We start from the raw sequence: 24,290 nt of genomic DNA, 5'->3' as shown, positions 1-24,290 counted from the left end.
TACAGTCAAACTAGAAGAAAAAGATTAAAATTTAACAATGTTAACACTTTTGCATGGAAAAAAAGCTTAATAGTGACACCAGTACTCTTGAGTTAAATTAATTACCATGGTAAATCCTGAAAGAACTATTTGGAAGAAAGCTGATGTTGATCTTGCTGCTTGCTTTTACTGCAATATGTGGTGGGTGAATACAAACTTGCCCCTAGGGTAGGGGAGGGCAGTCTCAGCTCTTTAGTGCACACCATTTATTTTCAGACTTTGATCCAGCCAGTACTTCAGTTTTTGAAATGATCCTTAACTTCTTAATAAGTCACACTTCAGAAGATTAAGGATTAGATAGAATAAAAACTTGCCAATGCAATATAAGACAGAATGTTGCTTGATTTTGCGCATGCATAAATTTGAATGTGGGCATTGATTCTTTAAATCCACAGCTTTCTCTGTTTTGATTCCTCTGAAACTATTTTGGAAAAAGCTGAAGAAAAACTCAATATGGTCACAGTTGTGATAAGAAGCTGGTAGACTATTGATATGTCAAAAAGAAATCAGATTTTGCCTGCTGAAATGAAGGTTTTCCTGCCGAGCAGTTCTTGTCTGTTTCCTGAGCCATTTAATCACTGATAGAGTGCATCTGTATAAATGTCATTTTGATAAGCGCTAGGGGTTTAAAGCTGTTTTGTATTTTTTTTATTTGTTCTTCTTTTTTTTACTGAAGGGGTTGTTGTTATTATGGAAAATGTTTATACTTCTGCTTCCCTAAAAGTGACATTTCATTGCTTTTGATACGTTTACAGCCTAATGAAGAACACTTTTCTTTTTATTAAGTTTTCAGTGGAAATTCAATATAGATATAAGCCTTAGGCTGATAAAGTGTGATGTTGTCATTTCTTAAATGACAGTTAAACAGCTAGTTGTTGTTTTGTGCTTTTTTCACCTGTGGTCCAGTCTGTGTTGATTTGCTTTACTACATGTAATTGGAGAGCCCCCTGATGTTGTCAGACTTGCTGTGCTATAATAATTCCTGAAAATGTTAGGTGAAATCAGATTTGAAGCCTCCACTTCTACAAAAGAGGCACCATAGCAGTTGTGATTAAGTTTAGTAATGATAATAATTTAAAACAGTGTGTTGTGTTAATGCTTTTGTTTATTCTGCCATTTTATTTCATCAACAGTTCCTGCAGATTGTGTTTTGCAACCAACTGTGATAGCAACGCTCACTACGTACAGTACTTATGTATTTTAGATAAGTTATTATTATGAAAAAAATAGGTTGTCACACTGGGTATCATCACCATTTCGCAGGGCTCGTGGCCTGGGTTCGTTTCCTAGCTGTTATCTGTGTGGAGTTGGTATGTTCTTCCAGTGTTTGTGTGGGTTTTTGCCGGGTGCTCTGGTTTCCTCCCAAAGAATTGAACTTGTAGGTTAATTGTCTTCTGGTGAATTTGGGTCTGGCGTGAGAGAGTGTGTGTCTGTTCTGTGTGTACTCTGCAGTAGACTGGCATCCTGTCTGGACTGTACCCTGCCTTGCATCCATTGCTTGCCAGGGTAGGCTCCTGGATACTGGATAAAACAGTTAGAAAATGAATGGAGAGATGAAAAGCAAACTATAAATATCTCTCATTTGGCTTTAACAAGTGTAAAAGTGAAAAGGGTAAGGTGTCTTCAAACTTTTGAAATCAACATTGCCTGCTATGAACTCTATGACCCGGTAAATATCCACACAAGACTTGCATAATCCTAATGACAAACTAAAGTGACAGTACCAAGGTTTTTGTTTCTAGTGCAGCCCTTTTCACCCTTCTCTCGCCAAGCAAATTAACTCAGCAGCCGGTGTAAGGTCATATCAGTTAAGACTTTGATAAATATTGGTATCCTGTTTGTTCAGCATTTTTTTAATCTTCAGCTGACACAGATTTGAAATACAATCAGTTGACAGTATTTGGTAAACAATTACTGTTTTTTTATATTCCAGAACCCTTGCAGCAAGTTTATATGAGAATTTGGGGAGCAATATTATTTAGAGCACTCATTGGTACATGGTGGGAGAGGAATATGTTTATAATTATCTGTAAACGTAAAGACTAAAATTGGCTTCAGTGTCAAGCATATGATTATTGAAGAAACTATTAGCTGTTAAGACACGTTTGACCTACTTGCATTCTTTTTTAAATGCTGGGTAAGTAAAAGCAGATGTCATGGCATTTTCCTGTTTTGGTGCTGTAACTGGAGCTGCTCCGGTGATGTTGAAGAACCAGATAAGCTCCCATTTCCTTTTCTTACTTCTGTTTTGAACACACAATTATTTATTTTAATGCAAATAAAAGTTTTTTTCTTCACTGTATTCAGTGATTCATAAGCCTGTTCAACTGGATTATTTGTTTAGAGAAGTTCCTTCAGAATTGGTTGTTGTAAGGTTTCATTTCTACAGCATGAAAGCTCACCTTTGCCTCTCATTAAGTTGGACTAATGCAGGGAAACATAAGACACCTTTTTTTAGCACTGACCTCTATGTTTGAGGCATTGTGGAGCTGTGTCAAAAATGAATGGCTATACAGGTGGGCATGATGGAGGAATGTGTCTGCATATCTTAATTTACTTCTGAGCAGGTGTAGGAGTCACTGCCAGAGAACAAAGTTCAGACTGGATAGATATATACAGTAGTAAACAATAGTGAATCCCAGATGTTTTTAAAACCAAAATAAGTATTTTTAATAGCAATAGAGTGATGACAGTAAAATTATTTATCTTTTGCATACTTTTGACATGGTGCTGACATTTGTGTTTGTCTGAAAGCTTTGCAAACAGAATTGAAAAAGTAGCAAACATTTTTGTTGCTTTTTTTCCCATTTTTCCAGAGGATTTTTTAGTTTTAATAAATTACTGGAATTTTCTAACATTAAAAATGATGTCTTGAAAATGTGAGTAGCATTTTTTGCTTCTTTTTTAATGTAATTGCTGCTCATTGCTGTTTATTAAATTTTACACTGCTGAAACCTGTTTTAAAAGCAGGTTGTTTGAGTTGTTAGTGTTTTTGCATTAGTGGTACCTTTAATGCACGTTTGAAGCTGTGGATTAAATTCAGTAGATTCTGTAAGATGCTGCTCTGGTTCCAGCTAATTATGAGTTGTATTGCCCTTGCTTTGATTACAGGCTGTATATTAGATACATAGTCTGGTCATATTTGCTACCACCAATATATAAAATACTATACAAAAAAGAGTGCCAGATCAACTACTGTATACTGTATAGCCTAAAACATAATGCTTCTTATGACTTTGTCCAGTACTAAACAATACTGTAAATCCTTCTAGGCCATCAGAAAGTAGAATAAGCGGTTATATTTTGTATTGTAAGACATTGAGTCCAAGTGGTCAGAGTGGATAGGCTTGTTGACATAACAGTATAAACAGATGTATTTTCATAAAGCACAGTTAAGATTTTAGGCTATTTATGCAGCAGAGAATTTTACTGGCATCATTTTAGTGCAGAACTTCACTGCATAAATAGCACTCCAGTATCTCACTTGTGATTTGCACCCATTTACTTCATTAGTTCCCAGCCCCTATAAACACGACCCCAAACTGCAGCCCCTAGGCAGTAATTCTTTAATAAACAAGTAATTCAGCAGGAATTCAAATGAAAATGATAGCCTGTTTGTCCACACACATATCCATCTTTTATTACTAAATGTTAATTTAACTCAAACAGATGTTAAATTTCTTGATTTGATCTGGCTGTGTGGTTTGTACCCTTTTGAATCCATTAATCTGTCCTTCGGTAACTGAGCAGAATCCAATTTTATTTCACAAAACTAAAAATCTGTGACCATAAGTGCTGATTTCTCTGTGAGTGAAATGTATTAAATATGGTACAAGAAAGCCTAGGAATTCAGAGCCCGTTAAGGGAAATGCTGTAAGAAAAAGTCCACTTGAGGCTAATTGTCTTTAATAGCAGTTTCAGCACGGCCTGGTTGTTGATATTCCCCGAGCACCAAACCCTGCTGTGAAACAGCTATACATTTGTGAAAGGCTTACACTCCGAGTGTCATACCAAGGACATTGAGCATCAATAAATCACAAGGCATAGGATGTGATTCTCTCTGATTTACTGTGCTGAAGCATGCCTCTTAATGCCAGATGGTTTAACTTCCATTTTTTAGAAGTTCCTGCTACTGTACATACACTGTATAGGTTTTGTGTCCATGTTGAGAAACCATTCATTTGACTGTAATATAGATCTGTGGACAGGTAATTCCCCTAAAGAGCTTTGCAGATTTTCTGCTTAATTAGAACCCTGTGAGTATTTGGATGCATAGGACTTCATTTTAGTTTGTATTTTATATTTTACCTACCAGAAATATGAAGTGATGACCATTTCATTGTTAATGTGATGGATATGAAACTTTTTTTTTATTTCTTATTAGATTATATTGCTTAATGTACAAGTGTAATTATTATAATATAGTATTTAGACTGATTTGTGTTAATTTAACAATTACAGGGTAACTCATGCTTCAAAAAAAATTGGAAACTTTGAATGCTTAGATCAGAGTGTGGGGACAGAGAAAAAATATTTTTTGTGGAGGGACAAGAGATGTATTTCTCAGTGTCATTATGTTGCATGTTGATGGGCAGCCCAATGTTTAAATTTCCCATCTAAAGCACTCTTTCCTAAAAGGATAAGACAAAGGGCACTCTGTGTATTTTCATAAACTCCCTTTACCTGACAGTCTTGCTTGAGGCAGTAATAATGGCCAAGGATCCTTGGTTAAATCAGCTCTCTTAGATCACATGGAGAAAAGAGAGGATAACCAGCTCATACAGAGCAAGGGGAAGAAACACAGTAGGAGAACACAAAGCAACTTCATTCTGAAAGAGTGTTTTTCCAACATTTCAAGAAACCAGAATCTGTTAGGTAATGTGAGCATTAAAAGAGAACCAGATCACACAGTAGATCTTCATCTAGGGACATGTTGTCTTAGTATTTATGAAAAGGCATATTTTTTATTTGTGTTACCTTTAAAGCGAAAATAACTATGGGAGCATAAAGGTTCTCATTTGTTTAAGAAATTATTGTTGTGTTCTAGAAAGTGAAGAAGCTTGTTTATGTGGTGAAACAAGGGTTTCTTCTCACTCTTTCCCCATTTATTGTATTTCTGTCTTCAGGAAAAGTTCTGTTTTTCTGTGTGTTGAAGGCAGATCTTTAAAAATCAGCACATACTGTAGCTGTGAGAATCTTGCATGTTGTGTAATTCTGTAGTAAATAATATAACACAATATCATAATAAATATTTGTCCTGTTTATGATTTCTGCACATTTATATATCCTCCATGTTCTCGAGAATATAAGAAACATGCTGGTGGTGTACATTTTTATTATTTGATTGCACAGCAAGCTGGTGTTAGGACCTGGTATTAATTATACTATATATTCTGCATTCATGTTTTCTTATTTATTTAAATAGTCCAACTTCTTTAATTTTTTAAACCAATTATTTATCTGTATAGAAAACTGTGCCTCACACGTCTTGTATGAATCCATCATACAAATAATTTGTTAGGGTCTCTGCAAGAAGTCTTTATTTAGCTTACACCAAGAATAACGCCTTCGCAGCAGCCTTGCTCATAAAATGCCAGTATCAAAACAGCATCTTTCATCAATGATATAAGAGATGTTTCTTGTCTGTTACTAGACACTGTTTCTTTTTTCCTGCCGATATTCTTCTGTATAAAACCAAAACTTCCTGACTCAGGAAAAAGTGATGTATATACTCTATAAATGTACATCATTCTTATTATTCACATGGTAAACTGTTTTTGGTACTAATGAAAAATGCATAAAGGGAATCAAAGTTATAGATGTGAAGTCTGCAGTAACCTGACTCTACTGCTAGCAGTCCAGGGCAGTTTGTCTTGAACTTGGATATCTTTACGATAATATTGCGGTCAACTCAATTTCACCTTTAGCAACTAAAATCATACAGTGTGGCCCAAGGCTGATCTTCGGAAACACCAGAGAGATGTTTAACTTTGTTAAATAAAACTAGCACTCTTCTGCTCTGAAGTGTTTTTTCAGCATAGCATACTTCCTAGGTTTTCACAAGATACAAAGACTTTATTTTCTGGGTGCATCTAGTGATTATCTTGAATCTTGAATTAAACTTGATTATCTCAAGTTTGGCAAAACCTCACTTTATTAAAATGAGCAGCTTGGACACTTTGAAATTGTCCAGTTTTATTACACTATTTTCCACATTCCAAGCAAAATGTTGGTCTTTGTACTTAAATTAACAAATAAGTTAATAACCAACAAGTAACAATCTGACAGTCCTTTTAATAAAGTGCAATATGCAAATTCCACCTTATTTACCATATCTTTGTAGTCATTCATATACAATATGGTTTTCAGTAACAGACCAAATGCATTTTTTTACACTGCATATTTATGATAAATCTTTTTTTTTAATGTTGACATGAAAAAGCTTTGAGCTGCATCAGTCTCTCTGTCACTCACCACAGAAGTGTCAAGCCAACAAATACCTAAACATGGTGAACTTCCCAGAGGCCAGCAGTCTGGATCCGATAGCATTCCTCTCATAGAATTTTTCAGATAGTTTAATGTTCTTGTCATATAAATGAATATTTCCCTTGGAAAAGAGGGATTATGTACTGTATGCTTTTCTGGGGAAAACAGGAACTAGTTCTAGAAGAACCCCCTAAGCACATCAGGTGTGACTCTTTCATTGTTAAAACAGCACTGTATCAAGCTTCTAAGAGTAGCGTAATGAACGTCAATCGAATTGAGTCATTTATTTCCACTATACAAATTTGGGTGTACAGCAGACCTACACAGGCATCAGCCTTCAGTGGTTTGAACATTCAGTAACCCCATATACGTGCGATATATATGATAAAGAATGATTTCTTATTCTATTGTGAAAGGAGTGAAGTCATCCATATACAGTACATTGCCTGTTGAAACCAGCTTATAAAATTAAATAGTAGGATAATAAGTCATGAGCAAGCCTAATTAGAAGGGTGGTGTTCTTTTTTTTCCATGCATAATGTCATTCTTGTGCTGCCTAAGGTCAATATAAAAAAAAAAGTTTTTGCAAGTTGAGTTAACCTCCCACAATAGTGTCAGTCATCTTAAAAACTACAGCGTAATCAAAGTACTTAATGTAGGACCTTTATACTGAATTAACTGTTTTAATGTCTTACCAATTTGTGCAGTCCTATGGAGCAAATCTATAAATATGGTTTTGAAACTAAGAGAGCAATTTAAATTTCTGATGTTTGTGATTTTCCATTTGTTTTTCATTTCCAATTATTTGCAGTTGTAATTATTGATAGATGTTGAATTTATCATAATACTGTACAAATGTCATCTTTGCATCAGTGTATAATCCATGTTTTCTGTAAAAAAGGAAAAAAGCTTTTCTACAGTAGACAAGAAGGCAACCTTTCCAAGCACTTATCTCTTTGAGGAAATAGATATGAAGTCTGAAGTATTTAATCTGAACTAAGGTTCAAACCTTTACTTGGGTTTTTTGTAGGTACTGGGGACACAGTAGCTGTGATGATCACCGAGTCCTACGGCAAGGAGATTCTGGGCTTCGTAGAGAAGAACTTGACAGTGATGATGACCATAGTTGTAGGCACTCGAGGTCCACCCAAGAACATCAACCGTGGCTCCCTGGTCTTCGTTTCCATCTCCTTCATCGTGCTGATGATCATCTCCTCCGCCTGGCTTATCTTTTACTTCATCCAGAAGATTCGCTACACCAACGCTCGGGACAGAAGCCAGGTGAGTGTTTTCCCTGGGACTTGAAACAGTGTTTAGAGGACCTGCCGAATGATTGTAGTCTCCTGTTATTTGTTGTGGTCATATAAGACTGTAAAGTGTTACCCATTATCTTCAATTTTAGCATTTATAATAATTTCTGCACAGTGGGATAATAATAATTAATTATTATTATTAATAATAGTGCTTTACAGGTAATGGAGACTCCCCTCCACAACCAATGTGCAGCATCCACCTGCATGATGCGACGACAGCCATAGTGCGCCAGAACGCTCACCACACATCAGCAATCAGTGGGGAGGAGAGCAGAGTAATGTAGCCAATTCATAGATGGGGATTATTAGGAGGCCATGATGGGTAAAGGCCAGTGGGAAATTTGGCCAGGACGCCGGGGTTACACCCCTACTCTTTTCGAGAAACGCCCTGGGATTTTTAATGACCGCAGAGAGTCAGGACCTCGGTTTTACGTCTCATCCGAAGGACGGCGCTTATTTACAGTATAGTGTCCCCATCACTATACTGGGGCATTAGTACCCACATTGACCATGGGATGAGCGCCCCCTGCTGGCCCCACTAACACCTCTTCCAGCAGCGACCTTAGTTTTTTCCAGGAGGTCTCCCATCCAGGTACTGACCAGGCTCACACCTGCTGAGCTTCAGTGGGTTGCCAGTTGTGAGTTGCAAGGTGATATGGGTGCTAGCATATGAAAAGTGAAAATAGGCTACAAAAATGGGTAACTGATTATACACTAGGCAGGTAAACACAGAAATCTCGTTATGGTTGTCTTTGTTGAACATGCTTTTTACAGTGCTTTGTGATTAAAAAAATAAAATGTTAATATTCTACAGAGGGCCATGTTATCATCATCAGCGTTATGATCTAAATTTATGGCTTTCAGCCCACTATCCTGGTGGCCTGTTAGATGAATACCATAGGTGGAATGTATTGTTGGCATGCTGATATTGTCATACAACCTCAAGAGACCAGGAGGGTGAGAACATACCACAGCAACCCTTAGTAAGAGAGTTGGCCTTCTGAAACCAACCCTGGGGATGACTCCTTCATAGTTCCCTGACCTTTCTTTTTTTTCTGAATTTATTTTTTAAACAAGGTTAAGAGAACCCTAATGAAAATTTGATGTGGTAAAAACACTCAGCTCATAAAACTTTCACAAGCATTCCTTTCCAGCAGCTGTCTCTAAATGCCAGGTGGTGGAAGATGAACACCACCACCATCTGAAGAGAGGGGGCTGTTTGTGCTGCTGTATTCTCAGAACAGTATTGCTCCGTGTGTGTATTTGTGCCTTTCATCTGAAAACTATAAATGTGGCATATGCTTTTGTGGAAGTTGTGTTTCAACTTCATCTCTTTGAACTATAGCACTACAAAGCTCAGTTTTAAATTGAAAGATATTTCTCTGCTGGCTTCTTTCCCCCTGACAGTTCTCTTTTTGAAAAGTTTTTGACAAGCCAGATCTTTACAAGCCCAGTATGTGCTGTAGGCTTGACTAACATGAGCTCTTTTTCCTGACGTCTAAATCTAGCTAAGCGGTACAGCAATATTCCACTGTATTATAAGCTTTTTACAGTGTGTTTGACAGTAGATGTAAATAAAATCTTCCTGCAGCTAACACAAACAAGTGTTTTAACTTTAATGTAGAAGGTTGGCTTTGCTCTCTGCATTTGAATTTGCAATATAAATAAAGATTAAATTGTTTGACATGAAGTTAGAAAAGTGAGGAGAGAATTCCGATCCGTTGAAGTAACTTTGACAACACCTAATACTTTACTTTAAAGAAGTTTAAGATTGTCTACTGTTTCCTGATTCAACATTATACTTTCAGTGTTTCATTACATCTTTCCTGAATGTTGTTTAAATCCCAGAGACTTCCTCAAAGCTATGCTACTGTTTTGTCTGGCCATCAACATATTCTGCTGAAGATACTAGCAGTGGCTTTAAGAAGAATGCTGTGAAATAAAAACTTGACAGGGTTATGTGCTGACAATCAAGACAAGGCTTTTCGGTTAAAATGTCTAAATCATGATCATACTTGTTTCAGAAGTTAAAGACCTCAATCATGTGGTTATGGAAGAAGTCTTAATATTTTGTCATTAGCCCACTTGATTTGAGGGATCATTGTCTTTTCATGTGGAACCTCGGTTTCCATAAATAAAGACATTTCTGCATTGGTTCAAGAAGTAGGGTGTCATTGTAACAAATGCTGAAACAAGCTAGTATAAAAACCTATATTTATACCCTACCTAGTGCCAGTGATTGTCAGGATTTGCAGCTTGTCCTCCTGAACTTTATATAATTTCCATTATATTCTGTAACAATTGTGTACACAACAAGTGTTCCTGAGAATTGTGTTGTCCACTGGATTGATTTGACACAAATAAATGGCTTAGAAGGCATTATATTTTCACTGTTTTACTTCAGAGGAAACAGTTTAAATATGGCTCATGTCTAAAGTTTTGGGGGCAACACCCATTTCATCTGCTTTTTGAGAAATGAGTTGAAGACAGTTGCTTCAGCTGTTGCTGGGGGCTGACTGTTGAAAAGATATGAAAATGTGCACATTGCTTTTATCTTCCTGTGCCTGCTGTGTAGAAACACATATATCTTCTCTTCTGTTGCTGCTAGTTCTAACAACTTTAAAAACAAAAAAACATACTTGAGAAAATGTAAACATTATATATATGATGAAAAATCAGCCCACTCGTCAGTAAATTAATCAATCTCATCTGACTGGAAAGTCAGTATTTTTGTGCACATCCGAAGACTATTCTTAAACTCAAAAGAACATGATTGCAGCATTAAGCAGTTCTTAAAACGTAACCTGGTTTATTGCAAAAATATTTAAAAAAAACAAAACTCCAAATGTCCACATCCCTTTTTCAATAGTCCTCGGGTCCACTGAGTTAATCTGAAAAAGAAACACTCTGCAGCTTCTTTCCCTTCCTATACCCATGTGATTGATCTGAGAATGACTTAATCATGTGGGAGGATGTTTTTAGAGAAACCAGGGGATTGGGAAATATATAAAGTGATTTCAAAGTGATTTTGTTTTGAAAAGGTCACTAAAAATTAGTCTGTTTTTGCTTCTCCTTGTCACTGGTGAATTAACTATTTTCATGTTTAGTTTGTGAAAGGATGCCTATGACTACAAATGTGTGAAGCAAGGGCATAACAAAGTGCCTGAAAGACAAGAATACACATCTTTCGGTGGCTACTTCGGTCTGCTTTGTTCCTGTTGGGTAAACCAGAAGTTAAAAGACGCTTTATAAAAATAAATTGAATTGAATTTATTTTTATGAAGAGAAGGGCTACAGTGGGAACACATTTTAGGTGTATTACAGAGCAAACCCATGCACTTGTATTTCACTGTTGACTTTCCTTAATCTGCTAAATCAAATAAATTAAACCTCTTTAACCTTCTGTTTTTCTATGTTGACTCTAAATGCCAAACAGTGTTTTCTACAACATCCATATGTACAACAATTACCAAGACAAATGACTTTCCAATTAATAATACAAATCAGGCGCAACAGATTTCCAGTTCAAAGCAATTAAATCTATTCTGCAGGCGTCACCTGCCAGATGATTGACCTTGCTTCAGGCTCAGTGTCCTTCCTGTGGATGAGCAATCTCACTGTATGGCTCTTCCATCTGGTCATATTGTGGGCTGAAAGGGTTTCACGTTTGCATCAATAAAAAATTATAATGTCTGAAAGACCAACATTCACTGGACCAGTTTAAGGTTAATTACTGAAATAGAGAACACAAAACTGTCCCCTTCTCCATACCCCTGATATTAGAATTAAAACAACTCCTCATTGATATTGAGTACAGTACATAGGGTCCTTAGGTCACCTAGATAAAGGTTTGTGACAGTTCTTAGCAGCCTTCAGAAATGTTCTGACTTTCATTTTTACCATTTTATGAAATGGCAGCAATATGAAAAAAGGGAAGTTTTTTATACAACTATATCCATGCTTCCTGTTGTCTGCAAGAAAGAACAGGCCTTTTTGAAGGAATTCCTCTCTTGTGACATTTTGCAGAAAAGAAAGCATTCTTTTAAACATTTGTATTTTTGGAGTATTGCTTTTTCCTGTAACCTTAAATTTTCTGTTTTATGCCAGTATACATCCAGCAGTATGTAGGCACATCATGTTACCCAATTAAAGGGTTTCTTTAATTGGACACAATCCTTCTATACTACATTTTTTAGGTGCTTAATAAGGGGCATGTCAGATTGTTTTAGTCACAGCTGTCAAATTAGCACCTGCCTAACCAAAAAAAGATTTAGAAGAGTTTTAACATGCAAAAGTGTGTGACTCAGTTCTCAATTATATAAGCGTAATTGTGAGGTGGGCCCCAATGCATAGTTTTTTTTTTCTTAAAGGTATATCTTAGATTGCCTGTGCTTTTGTTTTCTGGTTGCTTTCTTGTTGATTGTTCAGTTCTAGAAATTTGTATTCCTTCAAAATCCTTCTTCAATCAGATTTCCATTGTGATTTTACTTGTTTTTGCCCCATAAACATACATACTGTACAGTTGCCATTTTGTAGTAAGAAGTAAACAGCAAAATATATGGCAATATTTGATTCCTGTATAAAACAAATAGCACCCTTCTTTTTTTTCCTAGTTGCACATACATGCTGTCATGCAAGTTGAGCTGTGTTGTGACATGTTGTCTCTGAGCAGGCTAATGAGATAGTCCAGTAGCACTCCTGTTCTTTGAAATCAGTTGTCAATCATAAATTGAACCTGTTGCTTGGTTTAAAAAATAAAATTTAATGAAAAATGCTCAATTTCCACACCATGCAACATCCTCTTAACAGTCTCTTTCAGATGAATTTTTTAGCCATTTTCAAAAAGATTCCAAGTATTTGTGTACCACTTCAGTGTGCTCTATACCGTCACTGTCACTAAAATGCCATGTATCTGCTTTTTAGAAAAAGTCTTTTGAATTTTAAAATCTGTATCTAATAAAATCATAATCTGATATTAGTCTTTTAAGGTAGAAATAGTATTTCTAAGTGGATCATAAATTAATTCACATCTTGAGCCTTGCTGATATCTAACTACCAGTATAGCAACTTCATTAAATATGTTGTATCCACACACAACTGAGGACAGGTGCCTGGAATTTAAGGGGAATTTGGCAGATGAACACAAGCCTATAACACATCCTTACGGGCAAACAAGAAATGCCTTTCTTTATTTATTTATCATACAGTATAATCAAGATAATGGATTTCACATAGTTGCATTTACTTTTGGATTGAATACAGCCGTGCGTCTCTTACTTATGATTTATAGGATTATTTTGTTTGTTGGCTGGTGTCGTAAATGCACTTTCCCACTCATGTCTGTTTCATAAATTTTCATTTTCATGTTTTGACTGCATGGGTTCCTTTGCTTTTACCTTTTTTTATTTCAGTGGATACATTATGTTAAATGGATAACTGCAGGCTGTGCATTCAGTGAAAGCTTGGCTTGGAATTGGTGTGTCACAATCTGGAACTTGACCATATGCCTTTTGTCAGCCTCTCTGCAGCAATCTCTTGGATCAGAAACATCCTAAGAAAACATAATAAAAAATCCGGTTTATGTTGAAAACCAGAAAAGGTCATAAGGCTCCATTGATTTGTCTTTGAAACAGTATGTTCCAACAAGAGAACGTGACCACTTTTTTGTTTCTTTCATCAGCTTCAGGTTGTGTTAACCATTTATAAAGATACAGTACTTGTTTCCAGAGCACCACAAAAAAACTACAAAATGAAGCTGTCTGTAAGCAAATATAAATGTCCTGTCGTATTTAGTACTTCTGATTATTCTTGTACTGATCAGCCATGTGTTGTGTCAAAATTTGTGGTTTTTATTTCATCTACTTGTAAAATTTTGCTGTCTTCAGGTGGCACAGAAGGTGTTTTCTATATAAAAATATCAGCATAATGGGACTATTAAGAAACAATATGTCCATGATCATTTCAGTTTGGCATTTTACTTTTACAGTACACCTGGAAAAAAAAAAAACTTTTTCTCCTAAAGTTAGCTAAGATTATGTTTGGTAGATTTTGTTTAAAATTGAATGTAACAGTGTTCTGGAAAATATTGTAGCAATTTCGCATTACATGTCTTTACCAAAATCTGCAAAATGTTCAGATGTTTCATGTGCAGTGCGTGACCAGATTAAATAGAAAATTATATTTTTATCTGCTCTTTGCTCCTCTCAAATACAGTATGTATGCTGTTTCTCCCAGGTAGCATAGTTCATGAATTATGACAGATAAAGATTCTTCATTGTTATTTCCCAGTTACAGTAGTTTGTCAATTCCTATTGTCTCTGGGGTGAAGCTGAGCTACTTTTGGTATCAACACATGACTTTGCAGCTTGACCATACACCAGTTTGACAGAGTGATGAGAAAGGACACATTTTTTATCTGAGGATACAGTAATGTTTACCAGCATAAAAGAAGCTATTCAAATCATTTAGCCAAAAATGCACTTCTTACTATACATAACTATATTGTGATTTTAAATTATTTTGAAACAGTACTAAAGCATACTGTAGGTGTTTACAGAGATTGGTAGAAGTAGCAAAGAGGCATGGCAGTGTTTTATAATTACACGGTTCTAGTCAATCTTCTGGTTCTCGATGTTTGTAAGCTTAGCAAACTGAAGTTGCCCTATGATAATGACGTGTAAGAGTCAACATTACGTATACCTAGCTCTGAAGGTCAAACCAACAGCTGTTGTCTACATGGTCCAAGGCCCTCTTACACAACTATCATTCTCCTGTAGGATATGGGGAGGATATGTAAGGTAACATTTAGAAATTTGTTAGCCGTGCAGGTTCATGTAGTCTAATTAATTAGCTTGTCAAATGTGCTAAAATTATATTATGATTGGCTGGAATATAGAGAATAGTCAGCAGCTTGTGTATGACTGACCGTGCAAAGATGAGAAGCTGAAAAATATTACAGGGTTAGCATGAAAAGGTCATTGGAGACTGATGTACTTTGAAATGGACTGTCAAAGAGAACTGACGATGAAGGACCTTACAGAAAAATGTAACGTGTCACCCAGGAGGATTGTCAGTAGCAGTACATCGATCTCTCCATTACAGAGAAATCTGCATTCATGTAGATGCACACAAGCTGCTCTCCTAAAGCACTTGGACTTTCTTGAAAAGTGACAGAGCAGCATTTTGCAGAATCCTCTGTTTCACTTTTTGAGAAAGTGATTTCAATCCCCTTCCTGGTATTCATGGTACAGAAAAAAAGTGAAACTGTAATTATTTTCCAAATACCATGGTTCTGAATATGGTCATTTCATTGGTAAATAAGACCTCAGAAACGACAGACATTTTCTGAATTCCTAACTGAACTGATATATCAGTTACAAGAAAAGAATTTAACCAGAGACGATGGGTTTTTTGTGCACCATCCTTCTCTTTCAGAAAAAAAATGAAATGAGACTGCTTTCAACTGTTAGAAGAAAATGGATCTCAGGGTTTTAATAGCTGAATAGCTGACTAGCACAATACTATATTTTAAATGATGCCATCCTTGTTGGACTGAGTTTTTTCCTGGCTTTATGCTTGTGTTCCTTCTCCTTCTTTGATACCAGTAAATTTACAGATTATTCAAAGATGTATTTTTATTATTGTTGGTTATAATAGGTTTTCCTCAGCTTGCTTTCTTTTTATCTCTCAATCAAGTTAAAAAAAAGCAAAGGATAGCCTTTTTGGCATCCAGACAAAACCATATCAAGTCTGCAGTTTCTGCTAAGTGTTTAACTGCCGCAAAGAAATGTGTTTGTGGCTTTGTTCTGTTAAAAGATAATACAAATTTATAAATGCAGCCTTTAGAATGACATTTGGAGATATTATAAATTAAGCTATTTATTTCTGGACTGGTTTGTACATCTATGAAAAATAACTGTCAAGAGAAAAATTAATTGAAAGATCAAAAACAAAATCCTCTCAGTTTTTAATTTAATGGATTTTTGGTTATTGTATTCCTTGTTACGTGCATATATTTCTATAAACATTATATGGGTCAGATTATTTTTAATGCTTTTGCCTTCTCTGTTTACTGCACTGTTTAAATAGGGAGAAATTCTGCTGTGCGTTGCTCATCTATGTGCAGTAATGTTCCTTTGCAATCGAACTTGGGGAGCCTCAAGAAATCTATTTTATGAAAACTAAGGTTATGACTTCCATGCTCAGTGACCTAACAGCTAGTTTACTCTGAGTGAAAAATGTCACATTCCTGTGGAAGAAAGTCTGTGAGGTGTTCATATGCTTCATATTTCTGTCTTGCAGCGCCGGCTCGGTGATGCCGCCAAGAAAGCAATTGGTAAACTTACCACAAGGACTGTGAAGAAAGGTGACAAGGTAGGCCAGAGTTCTGCTCACCTTGGCTGTTTCTATCCAGATAGAAAATGCATTTATTTTCCATGGACTTTCAAAATCTTTAGCAATAAATGTTTTTTTCTTTCTTGTGTGAAATTCATTGGTGGAATCTTTGTCTCACATTATCATTTAATTCTATTAATGTGGTTTGAATCCATGGACTTAGAACCTAGCGACACTATTTCAATCACTGGTGTTTAATAGAACACTGTATTTGTCTTTGATGCCCACACATCTCAAAGACTGAATACTCTAACTAGTGCATAGATGTTTTCCATTATAGAGCATAGAAATGACTGCACAGTTAAGAAATGATCTGATTTGTTGCCTAATTAAAATTTCCTGTATATGTAGAAACTTGGAATAGCCAGCAGTTTTTAGGCTTCCAAATTTGGAATCACCAGTTCTTACTTAAGCCCACCCAATAGAAGTAGAACTTGTTGAGTGTCTCCATTTGAGGTATCAAGAGCGTAGGTGGTATATGATATATTCTGAATTCAGCTGATAATGTCTGTCTACTTTACATAGTTCATCCTACAGTATATTCATAGGTTCAGCCCTGCATTTGAATAAACATAATCTTTTCTGTGTTTGAGCAGTTCTTTCTTTCCCCTATAAGCCACATCATATTTCTTTTGAAATCTGTTTCTAATAAAATAATGGATTTTTTTGGAAGGGGGATTCTTTGCTGTTTCTTGTAAAAGAGGTATACCTGAGAGTCAAATAAAATTGATTACTGAGCTTAGGCTCTTTTTCCAGCTGATATTAGGATCTCACACGAATAGTGTATCACCTTTATTTTAGTTTTGCTATTGTGTATTGTGTGTATTCAGAACTCCCATTGCTTAGCGAATCTATGTTGCTCTGTCTGATTTGATCATTGTTCTTTGCTAGCTGAATATACAGTACTACCAAACTTTTGGAGATTCATGATAAACAGATACAGCAGAACATGCAACAAGACAATAAATGACTAAACATTCCACATAATTCATTCAATTGAACAAAATAGAAACCCGTAGCTCTGTTTTTGTTACACACACTGCAGTGCTGCCCTCTGCTCAGTAACAGCAGAAAGCTTGTATAGCACATGCTGAGAGCCCTAACCACTGCTTATTGTTCACACCTTTGTCATTTGACATTTGTTTTGTTGTTGTTAGAAATGCAACTGACATGCATCCCTAGCTCAAAAGCCTGCCTAGTACTATAATTATTTTGATCCTAGTGCAGGCGTTGCACAAGGCCTGGTTGCTAATCCCCCACTACAATACCCCCCAGCTACAGATTCTTACAGGCTCTTTTAAAATGACGGACTTAATTACAGTGCACACTAATATTCAGAGTGTCATGAAGGAGAGATAAGTCAAGATACAGTAACTCTCCTGCTATGGAAGCTTATTTTAACACAAAGAAAAGAAACGTTGGTCCTTTTTTTAAATAGAACTGTATGTAGTAATTCCTCGGACCTAAGAAACTCAAGTCGTCTTTACTTTCTTAAAGTATGTATTAATTTTGCAACTCAGAAACACATTATTCATATTTTATATGACATTATTGATAAAGTAAAATATTCTAAGCTTGCAATTGGTTTGTTAGCAAAAAGCATTGAAATGTGACATTATTTTGCTCTCATGGCTCTGTACACTATGTACAGCACTCATCCAATCTTGTGATCAGTTCCCTGCAGTTACTTAGATAAGAACAACTTCACACCCAAAACTATCTGCCAGGAGAACATAAAAACCTGCCTGTGATCCAACCCTCCATGTGACCATTTTTTCAAGCTGCAAAAGAAGAAATAGTTCCTGCCTGAAGGCACATATGAAAAACATAAAATCCATAGTTAAAGGTCATTGTCTTGGTATTCCAAGGACCGTTATTTAATTTCCAGGACATTTGAGGTGAACGTGGTGTCTAATAATATTCGTATTTTACGGGTAAACTAAAGCACATTCTAAGGAATCAATGAAGATTGTGATGACCAGTGCTCAACAAAGTTGAGTTCTGTTATCAGTTGCTTTTCCTCATTATCTACAGTATATATAAAAAAGAGCAAAGATGAAGCCTCCAGGAAAAGATGAACCATTCACATATGATCCTACCAGATTCTACAACACTACATCAAAACAAACAATCAGATGAAGAGCATATCTTCTCCTGAAAAGATCAAGATGTCTGTTTTTACTTTCTTCTGTTAGAAAGCATGGATTTTGAGTTTTGAACTCATGCCAGCAGATTCCTAGCTACACTAGTTCTTCACTGGGTTTTTATCCACTGGGTTATAGTCCGTGATGTGGTATATTTTGTTGTGCATCGCCAGATGACCACCATAATCTTTTATTTATTCATTTAAGTAAGAATACCTCTACTTAAATATTGTCAGACAGCTCACATGCTACTAGAAATAAAAACTCCATGTAAAATGACTCATGTGAGGCATATAGAATCACATTCCAAGCATTGATTGTTGAGAAGCGACCTCTATGAAATTCAAGATGCATGACCTTGGCTAAATGGGACTAAATTGTAATATCATTGAACATCCTCCCTCTCATAAAGATTCTCTGTTGTTTTTTGGACAGACCCCGACACTTAGAATGATGATCATCACGATGTCTCGCCTTCAAGGAGCATGCCTCTGGCCATAAACTGTCAGCAAACGTTTTGTAGCTCAGAGGGTGTTTGCACATTAAGTTATGAACCAAAAACCTATTCTTTTTATTTACTTTTTAAATTTACTATAAGTGGCTGTCCTCCAGCATGTTTTATTGACAACCAGTCCTCTTCTTCTCACACTGAAAATGAAATTTGAAATGAGTGAAAAGTGTTATGTCATAGGACTGACAGCCAGAACAGCTAAAGACCAGACATACTGAGCCAATGATACAGTTTTTGTATCGAGGATCACCCCAGTACAACCTTTGAAGTGGCTGTCCAATTGTGCGTTGTCTCCTGGGATCTGTAGTCTGCTGCCTTACAGTGGATTAGACTCCATTTCAGCTGCCAGACTCTTAAGGCTGCAGGCCACGTTCTGCACTCCCAGTGGAGGCTTTCTGTTTTTTAAGACAAAGACTTGGATTTTCAAAATAGCTGCTTTGAATCCTTTGCAGACACTGTGATTTAAAAAAAGTGACATTAATTTTAGTGCCTGTTACACTATTATCAACACATTCAGATGGGCACAAAAAATTTTGCATATAATTCTGTATAAAAATAAGGTTATACTTGTTATACTTGTACAATACAGATCTGGGTCTGCATTTTTTGTTTTTGCCCAAATGTAACAAAAACGTTAAGCATCTGTTCAGTTGAAGCTCCACTGAATTTGTTTAATCTAGTAAAGAGTAGTGGTATGGGGTTGTAATCAGCATTCTGTACATAATTGCAGTTATCCCATCATAAGAATATAGTCCCAATTGTTCTATGCTATGAAGAAATAGTCCTAAATGCTTTGCAAATGAAGTAGAAACAGAAAATAGAATAGAGAACAGTTACCATGGAGAAGAACCAAATGCAGATAAAGAAGTAATGATGTGGGGAAAAAAGTCAGCCAGGCAGTAAAGCAGCCCAAACAGAGTGCAGGGCATTAATCATTGCTGACAAGGGAGAGTAGAGAGTCTCGCAGGCCAGGGATGTATGCTTGGACTTGGCCTGATGTTTAGGAGACATCTTTGTGTTAATCTGCTTTCTTAAATTCCTACGCATGTCCAATGTGTACCAGTTCTACAGAATACATTTGTAGTTTATGAAATAAACCAATTATAGACGCAGAAATGAACTACGTGTACATCATGGAACCAATAGCTTCCTTATTGGCAGAGAAAAGCACTAGGCATGGGCTGTCACCTGGCATAATCAATACCAGTTAGGAAGTGTGGCATGAAATCTAATTGCCAATCCATGTTGCTGGAGTGGTGTTATCTGAGAGAAAAGCTAAAAACATCTCTCTTGTTACCTGGAACGTGCTTTCTTCCCCAACTTTCATCAAGTACATTGATCTCTTTCTGCCATAAGCAGGATTGTTGCTAATTTTGTCTCCCGTAGTGGTTTAAATGTCCTCGCCATAGTTCCTTGTTTCCTTCAGTCAGCAATTTTTTTGATATCACTGTCCCATAAATAAGATTGCATTGATTTGCATCTCCCTGTCTTTCTGTGGCTCATCCTTCTTTTCTTTACCTTGTTGTGTTGAATAAAACACACTGAAAGAGAAAGCAGAGCAATAGACTATTGTCAAATGTGGTTGGACAGTTAAGAAGGACAAGCTACTCTATCATGAAGGCAATTTAAACTTCATAGCTGTAAAAGTCATACAAGCTTTAACCCGTTGAAGGCCTTGGCTAAGATTCTGTAGCAGAATTCAAGCTCTATTGTTTTTCATATTTTTTAGGATTCCTCATCTGAAACCACATTTGAAATCTATGAATCTATTTAAATGTTCTATAGTATTTTAATTGAATGGCAGCTATATGTATAATACAATTTTTGTTATAGTGCTACTGGGTATTTGTGTACATACAGTATGAAGTAAGGAACAAGTAAAGGTTTATTCCATGCTAAAAACTCACACCCGAACTCACACCCGAAGAAGGCTCCACAGCCGAAACGTGTTTCCTTTCTTCTCATTTCAGCATGGAATAAACCTATTACTTGTTCCTTTGCAGCCTTCACGTGCTGATGCAGCTACCTACTTGAACTACATAAGAAATAGTTGCAAGTGAGAGGATGCTATTCAGTCCATCCAGCCTCTGTAGTTGCTAGTAGATAACTGACAAAAATGAAATGTCAACATGAACACTTAAATTCTTTTCACAAGTAGCTTCTTCTAGTTCAGTAGATCTGTATTTTGTCTTGCTACTTACGTGCATTACGTGTCCACATTAAATGACATCTGCCAGCTGTTTGCCCAGTCTTGTATTTCATTAGAGCCCTTTAGAATTTACTTTGCAGCTTCAGAATTGTTTGCTAATCCTCTTGTTTCGGTATCATCGAGGAAATCCACTAGTTTGCTAGGTAAGCCAGAAGATAAATCATTGATGTAAATTTGGAAGAAGAGTGATCCTAATACAGGACCCTGTGGTACTCCATTTATAACATCACCTTAATTTGAGCATTCTCTCCTTAAGAGATACATTTCTTATTTAATAATAAATATATGTATATAATTATAATATAATATTTAATCTACATCATACTCATATGCTCTTTTTTGTAATTATTGTTTTTGTTTTTATCCACCCTAAATAAGGATAGCTGATTTTACGAGCATGCAGTCTGTATGAATTATTGGAATGAATATTAATTAGTTCTTGCTATTTCACAACACTGGGGTAGCACTGAGATTTAGCAAATTTAGAAGCCATGCACTGCTGTTTCACCCTTATTAGGGCTTATTAGTGTGGCATGGCAAACTTGGACTTTCACAGATATATGTATCTTTTTGATCTGATTACTATGATACAGTATGTTGAAAGCATCTTTGTTTATGCACTTTTTCAGAATTCCCATGTCTTCAATATCTTGTAATTTACAGTAATTGTGCAAGTGATAATCTTTGTAGATCGTTATTGCCGCTATCATTTGTTTGAAGATTCAAGCAAGTAATGAAAATAGAACGTCTTATGCAGGATGCCATATCATTAGATCATTGCTCTGATACTAGACAATATTCAGATTCTAGTTTAACTAAGAATGGCATTATTTTTATTAAATTTCTGGATCACAGCACTTCATTATTTCTATTTCTTTCTCTGTTTTATTGTCTTGCATCAAAGATCTCTAGTTTGTTAAGAACGTAATAGATCGAAGGACTTAAAGTGAGCTGGCCATCAGGTTGTATTGATGTCAGGAAACATGAGGAGTGTTTTAACATTGGAATATATGTATTAAGCATTTTTTTCTGTTTGTATTTGTTTTGTTTTGTCAGGAAACAGACCCAGACTTTAATCACTGTGCAGTCTGCATCGAAGGCTACCAGCTGAATGACGTGGTTCGCATTTTGCCTTGCAAGTAAGTTTCTGAACAGAAAATCTAATTTCCTAATAACATAAAAACAAGCCATTGCCTCCGTTCTGTGCTCCAGATATCTATCTCCAGCAAGGTCAAACATGAAGGCAGCTGTCTAATGAATTCCTTATTCAGTACTCTAGACCTGTTAACTCTCACTCTCCATGGCAGTGCTCTGAGACAAATATAGCATAAATGTTGTTTTCAAAATGTCTCCAGTGCATATTTCGCAATCATAGTATTGTTGCCTCAAGGCCTTTTCACTATACCACTACATCATTCAGCACGATTTCATTACATTATGAGCTCTTTCCACAAAAAGCAGAAAAAATAGCTTCTTGTCACATTTTTTATAAAATATAGGAATCCGTGAACAGAAAACTGCAATTTCTTTCTACTAACTTCAACTAGATGGCAAATACGCTAAGGGGGAGACGCATAACAATAGTTGTGATCATCAGATTCATACACCTGAGATACCAAAACCTTTTCTAATTGTTCAGTAATACAATTTGAGAGTTTGTCACTTCTTTTTTCAGTTCGTCAACGAAAGTTTTTTTTAAAACAACCAGCATACCTCTTTCTTTGGTCATCTTTGTACACATCATTGAAAAGCTATTAGCATTATTGAAATGTGATATACTGCAGAGTGTTTAGTTTTTAGTAGGTAACTGATCCAAGGATCTCATCCAGCCGTTTCTTGAAGGAAGCCAGAGTATCAGCTTTGACAACATGGCTGGGTAGCGTGTTTCAGACTCCCACAAGCCTTTGTGTCAGGAGTGCCTTCTCTGGTTTAAGTGCTCATCTCTTTGGTTTCCATGTATGTCCCCTGGTTCATCTTTTACTATTGATTCTGAGCAAGTCTATTGGGTTGACTTTGCTCAGTGCCTTTAAAGATTTGGCTTATTTTAATCAGATTCCTTCTATTAAAAACTGCAATGATATAGACTAAGATTATATATACAGTATATATATCTTTCTGTCTAAATCTACAAGTGCAGTCATGAATGAAATGCACTTTTTTGTTATTTTTAAAACATCCAGCTGTGTTAGTGCAGTCATCTGTAACCCAGAAGAAGTTACAGAAGCGATCATTTTAAAAATGCAGTAGTTGAACTATATACAGTACTACGGAAATGGAAATAATCCAGTAATAATGATTTTTATTTTAAAAAATACATTTAAAAATGCATTTGTTGCAGGTAATAACAAAATGTCATATATGCTTAGAAAACAGCTGTTATACAGTCTTTATCATTTGTCATCTGTCTTACTGCTGTTAATAACCCAACCTTTTATTTTCCATATTACAGTCTATTTTTAGTTTTGCTACAAGATGTATTCATAAGATTTTGGATTTTACAAAATTCTTGTTAGCTTGGATTTTAAAGTGAACAGTTTCAAATGTGTCAGGTGATAAGCTGGTTAAATGTGCAATGGATATTGAGACACAGGTCAGTGCTGTCCTAATGGTATTATAATCTGTTTTGCACAGGTCTAATGCTTTAGTTGAAGAATCAGGGTAATCACAGTCTAATTGCATTGGGCTGCTTTATGCCTATTGACATTTTGTAGATGTAGGGATATCACTACCATCCATGTGGTATCAGATAACATAAATAAGAATTAAGCCAAGCTTGTTTTCTGGTAGTAATGTGGTCCATTTATTTTATTAGTCTGGTGTCAGGAAAATATTGTCAGGGCATTGTCACATTCATTAAATTCAATTCTTGCTTTTAAAAAAAAATTATTATTCTTTTGGTTTACTTTTTTTAATTTAAAAATGTAGGGACTCTGCAAAATATTTTCTTTCAGAAATGTTTGTTACTTGTGAATTAAGGTACTCTATATAGCATTTCTCTCCACAGTCCCATTTGTTTACCAAGCCTTTAGGTGATATATCTGTGGCATGCAGGAGTTCACATTAATCTCATACGTTTTTAAAATGTACACGTTCAGCTAGCTGCATGGTGCCAGTCTGCAGTTGTGCTTGTGAAGGAGCCTGCTAATGGATGGGGCCCATTTCTGATCTGGTGGTGTCCATTCCCTAAGGACAAT

General features: G+C 35.9%; 1 protein-coding gene across 4 annotated transcripts in view; it reads left to right on the top strand.

Annotated features, from left to right (window-relative positions):
- rnf130 (ring finger protein 130) overlaps window positions 1–24,290 on the top strand; it is a 62,429-nt gene that overhangs the window by 22,044 nt on the left and 16,095 nt on the right. For all 4 annotated transcript variants that reach the window (XM_006631898.3, XM_015349902.2, XM_015349901.2 and 1 more), the window contains exons 4-6: window positions 7,556–7,806; window positions 16,140–16,211; window positions 22,153–22,235. In XM_006631898.3, coding sequence (XP_006631961.2) covers window positions 7,556–7,806; window positions 16,140–16,211; window positions 22,153–22,235 — 406 coding nt within the window. The remainder of the gene's footprint in view (window positions 1–7,555; window positions 7,807–16,139; window positions 16,212–22,152; window positions 22,236–24,290) is intronic.

This window comes from Lepisosteus oculatus, chromosome 11 (genome assembly GCF_040954835.1).
Source record: "Lepisosteus oculatus isolate fLepOcu1 chromosome 11, fLepOcu1.hap2, whole genome shotgun sequence".
In the NCBI taxonomy this organism is placed as follows: domain Eukaryota; kingdom Metazoa; phylum Chordata; class Actinopteri; order Semionotiformes; family Lepisosteidae; genus Lepisosteus; species Lepisosteus oculatus.
Note: the sequence above shows the minus strand (reverse complement) of the source record. Positions and strands in the feature narration are given on the sequence as shown.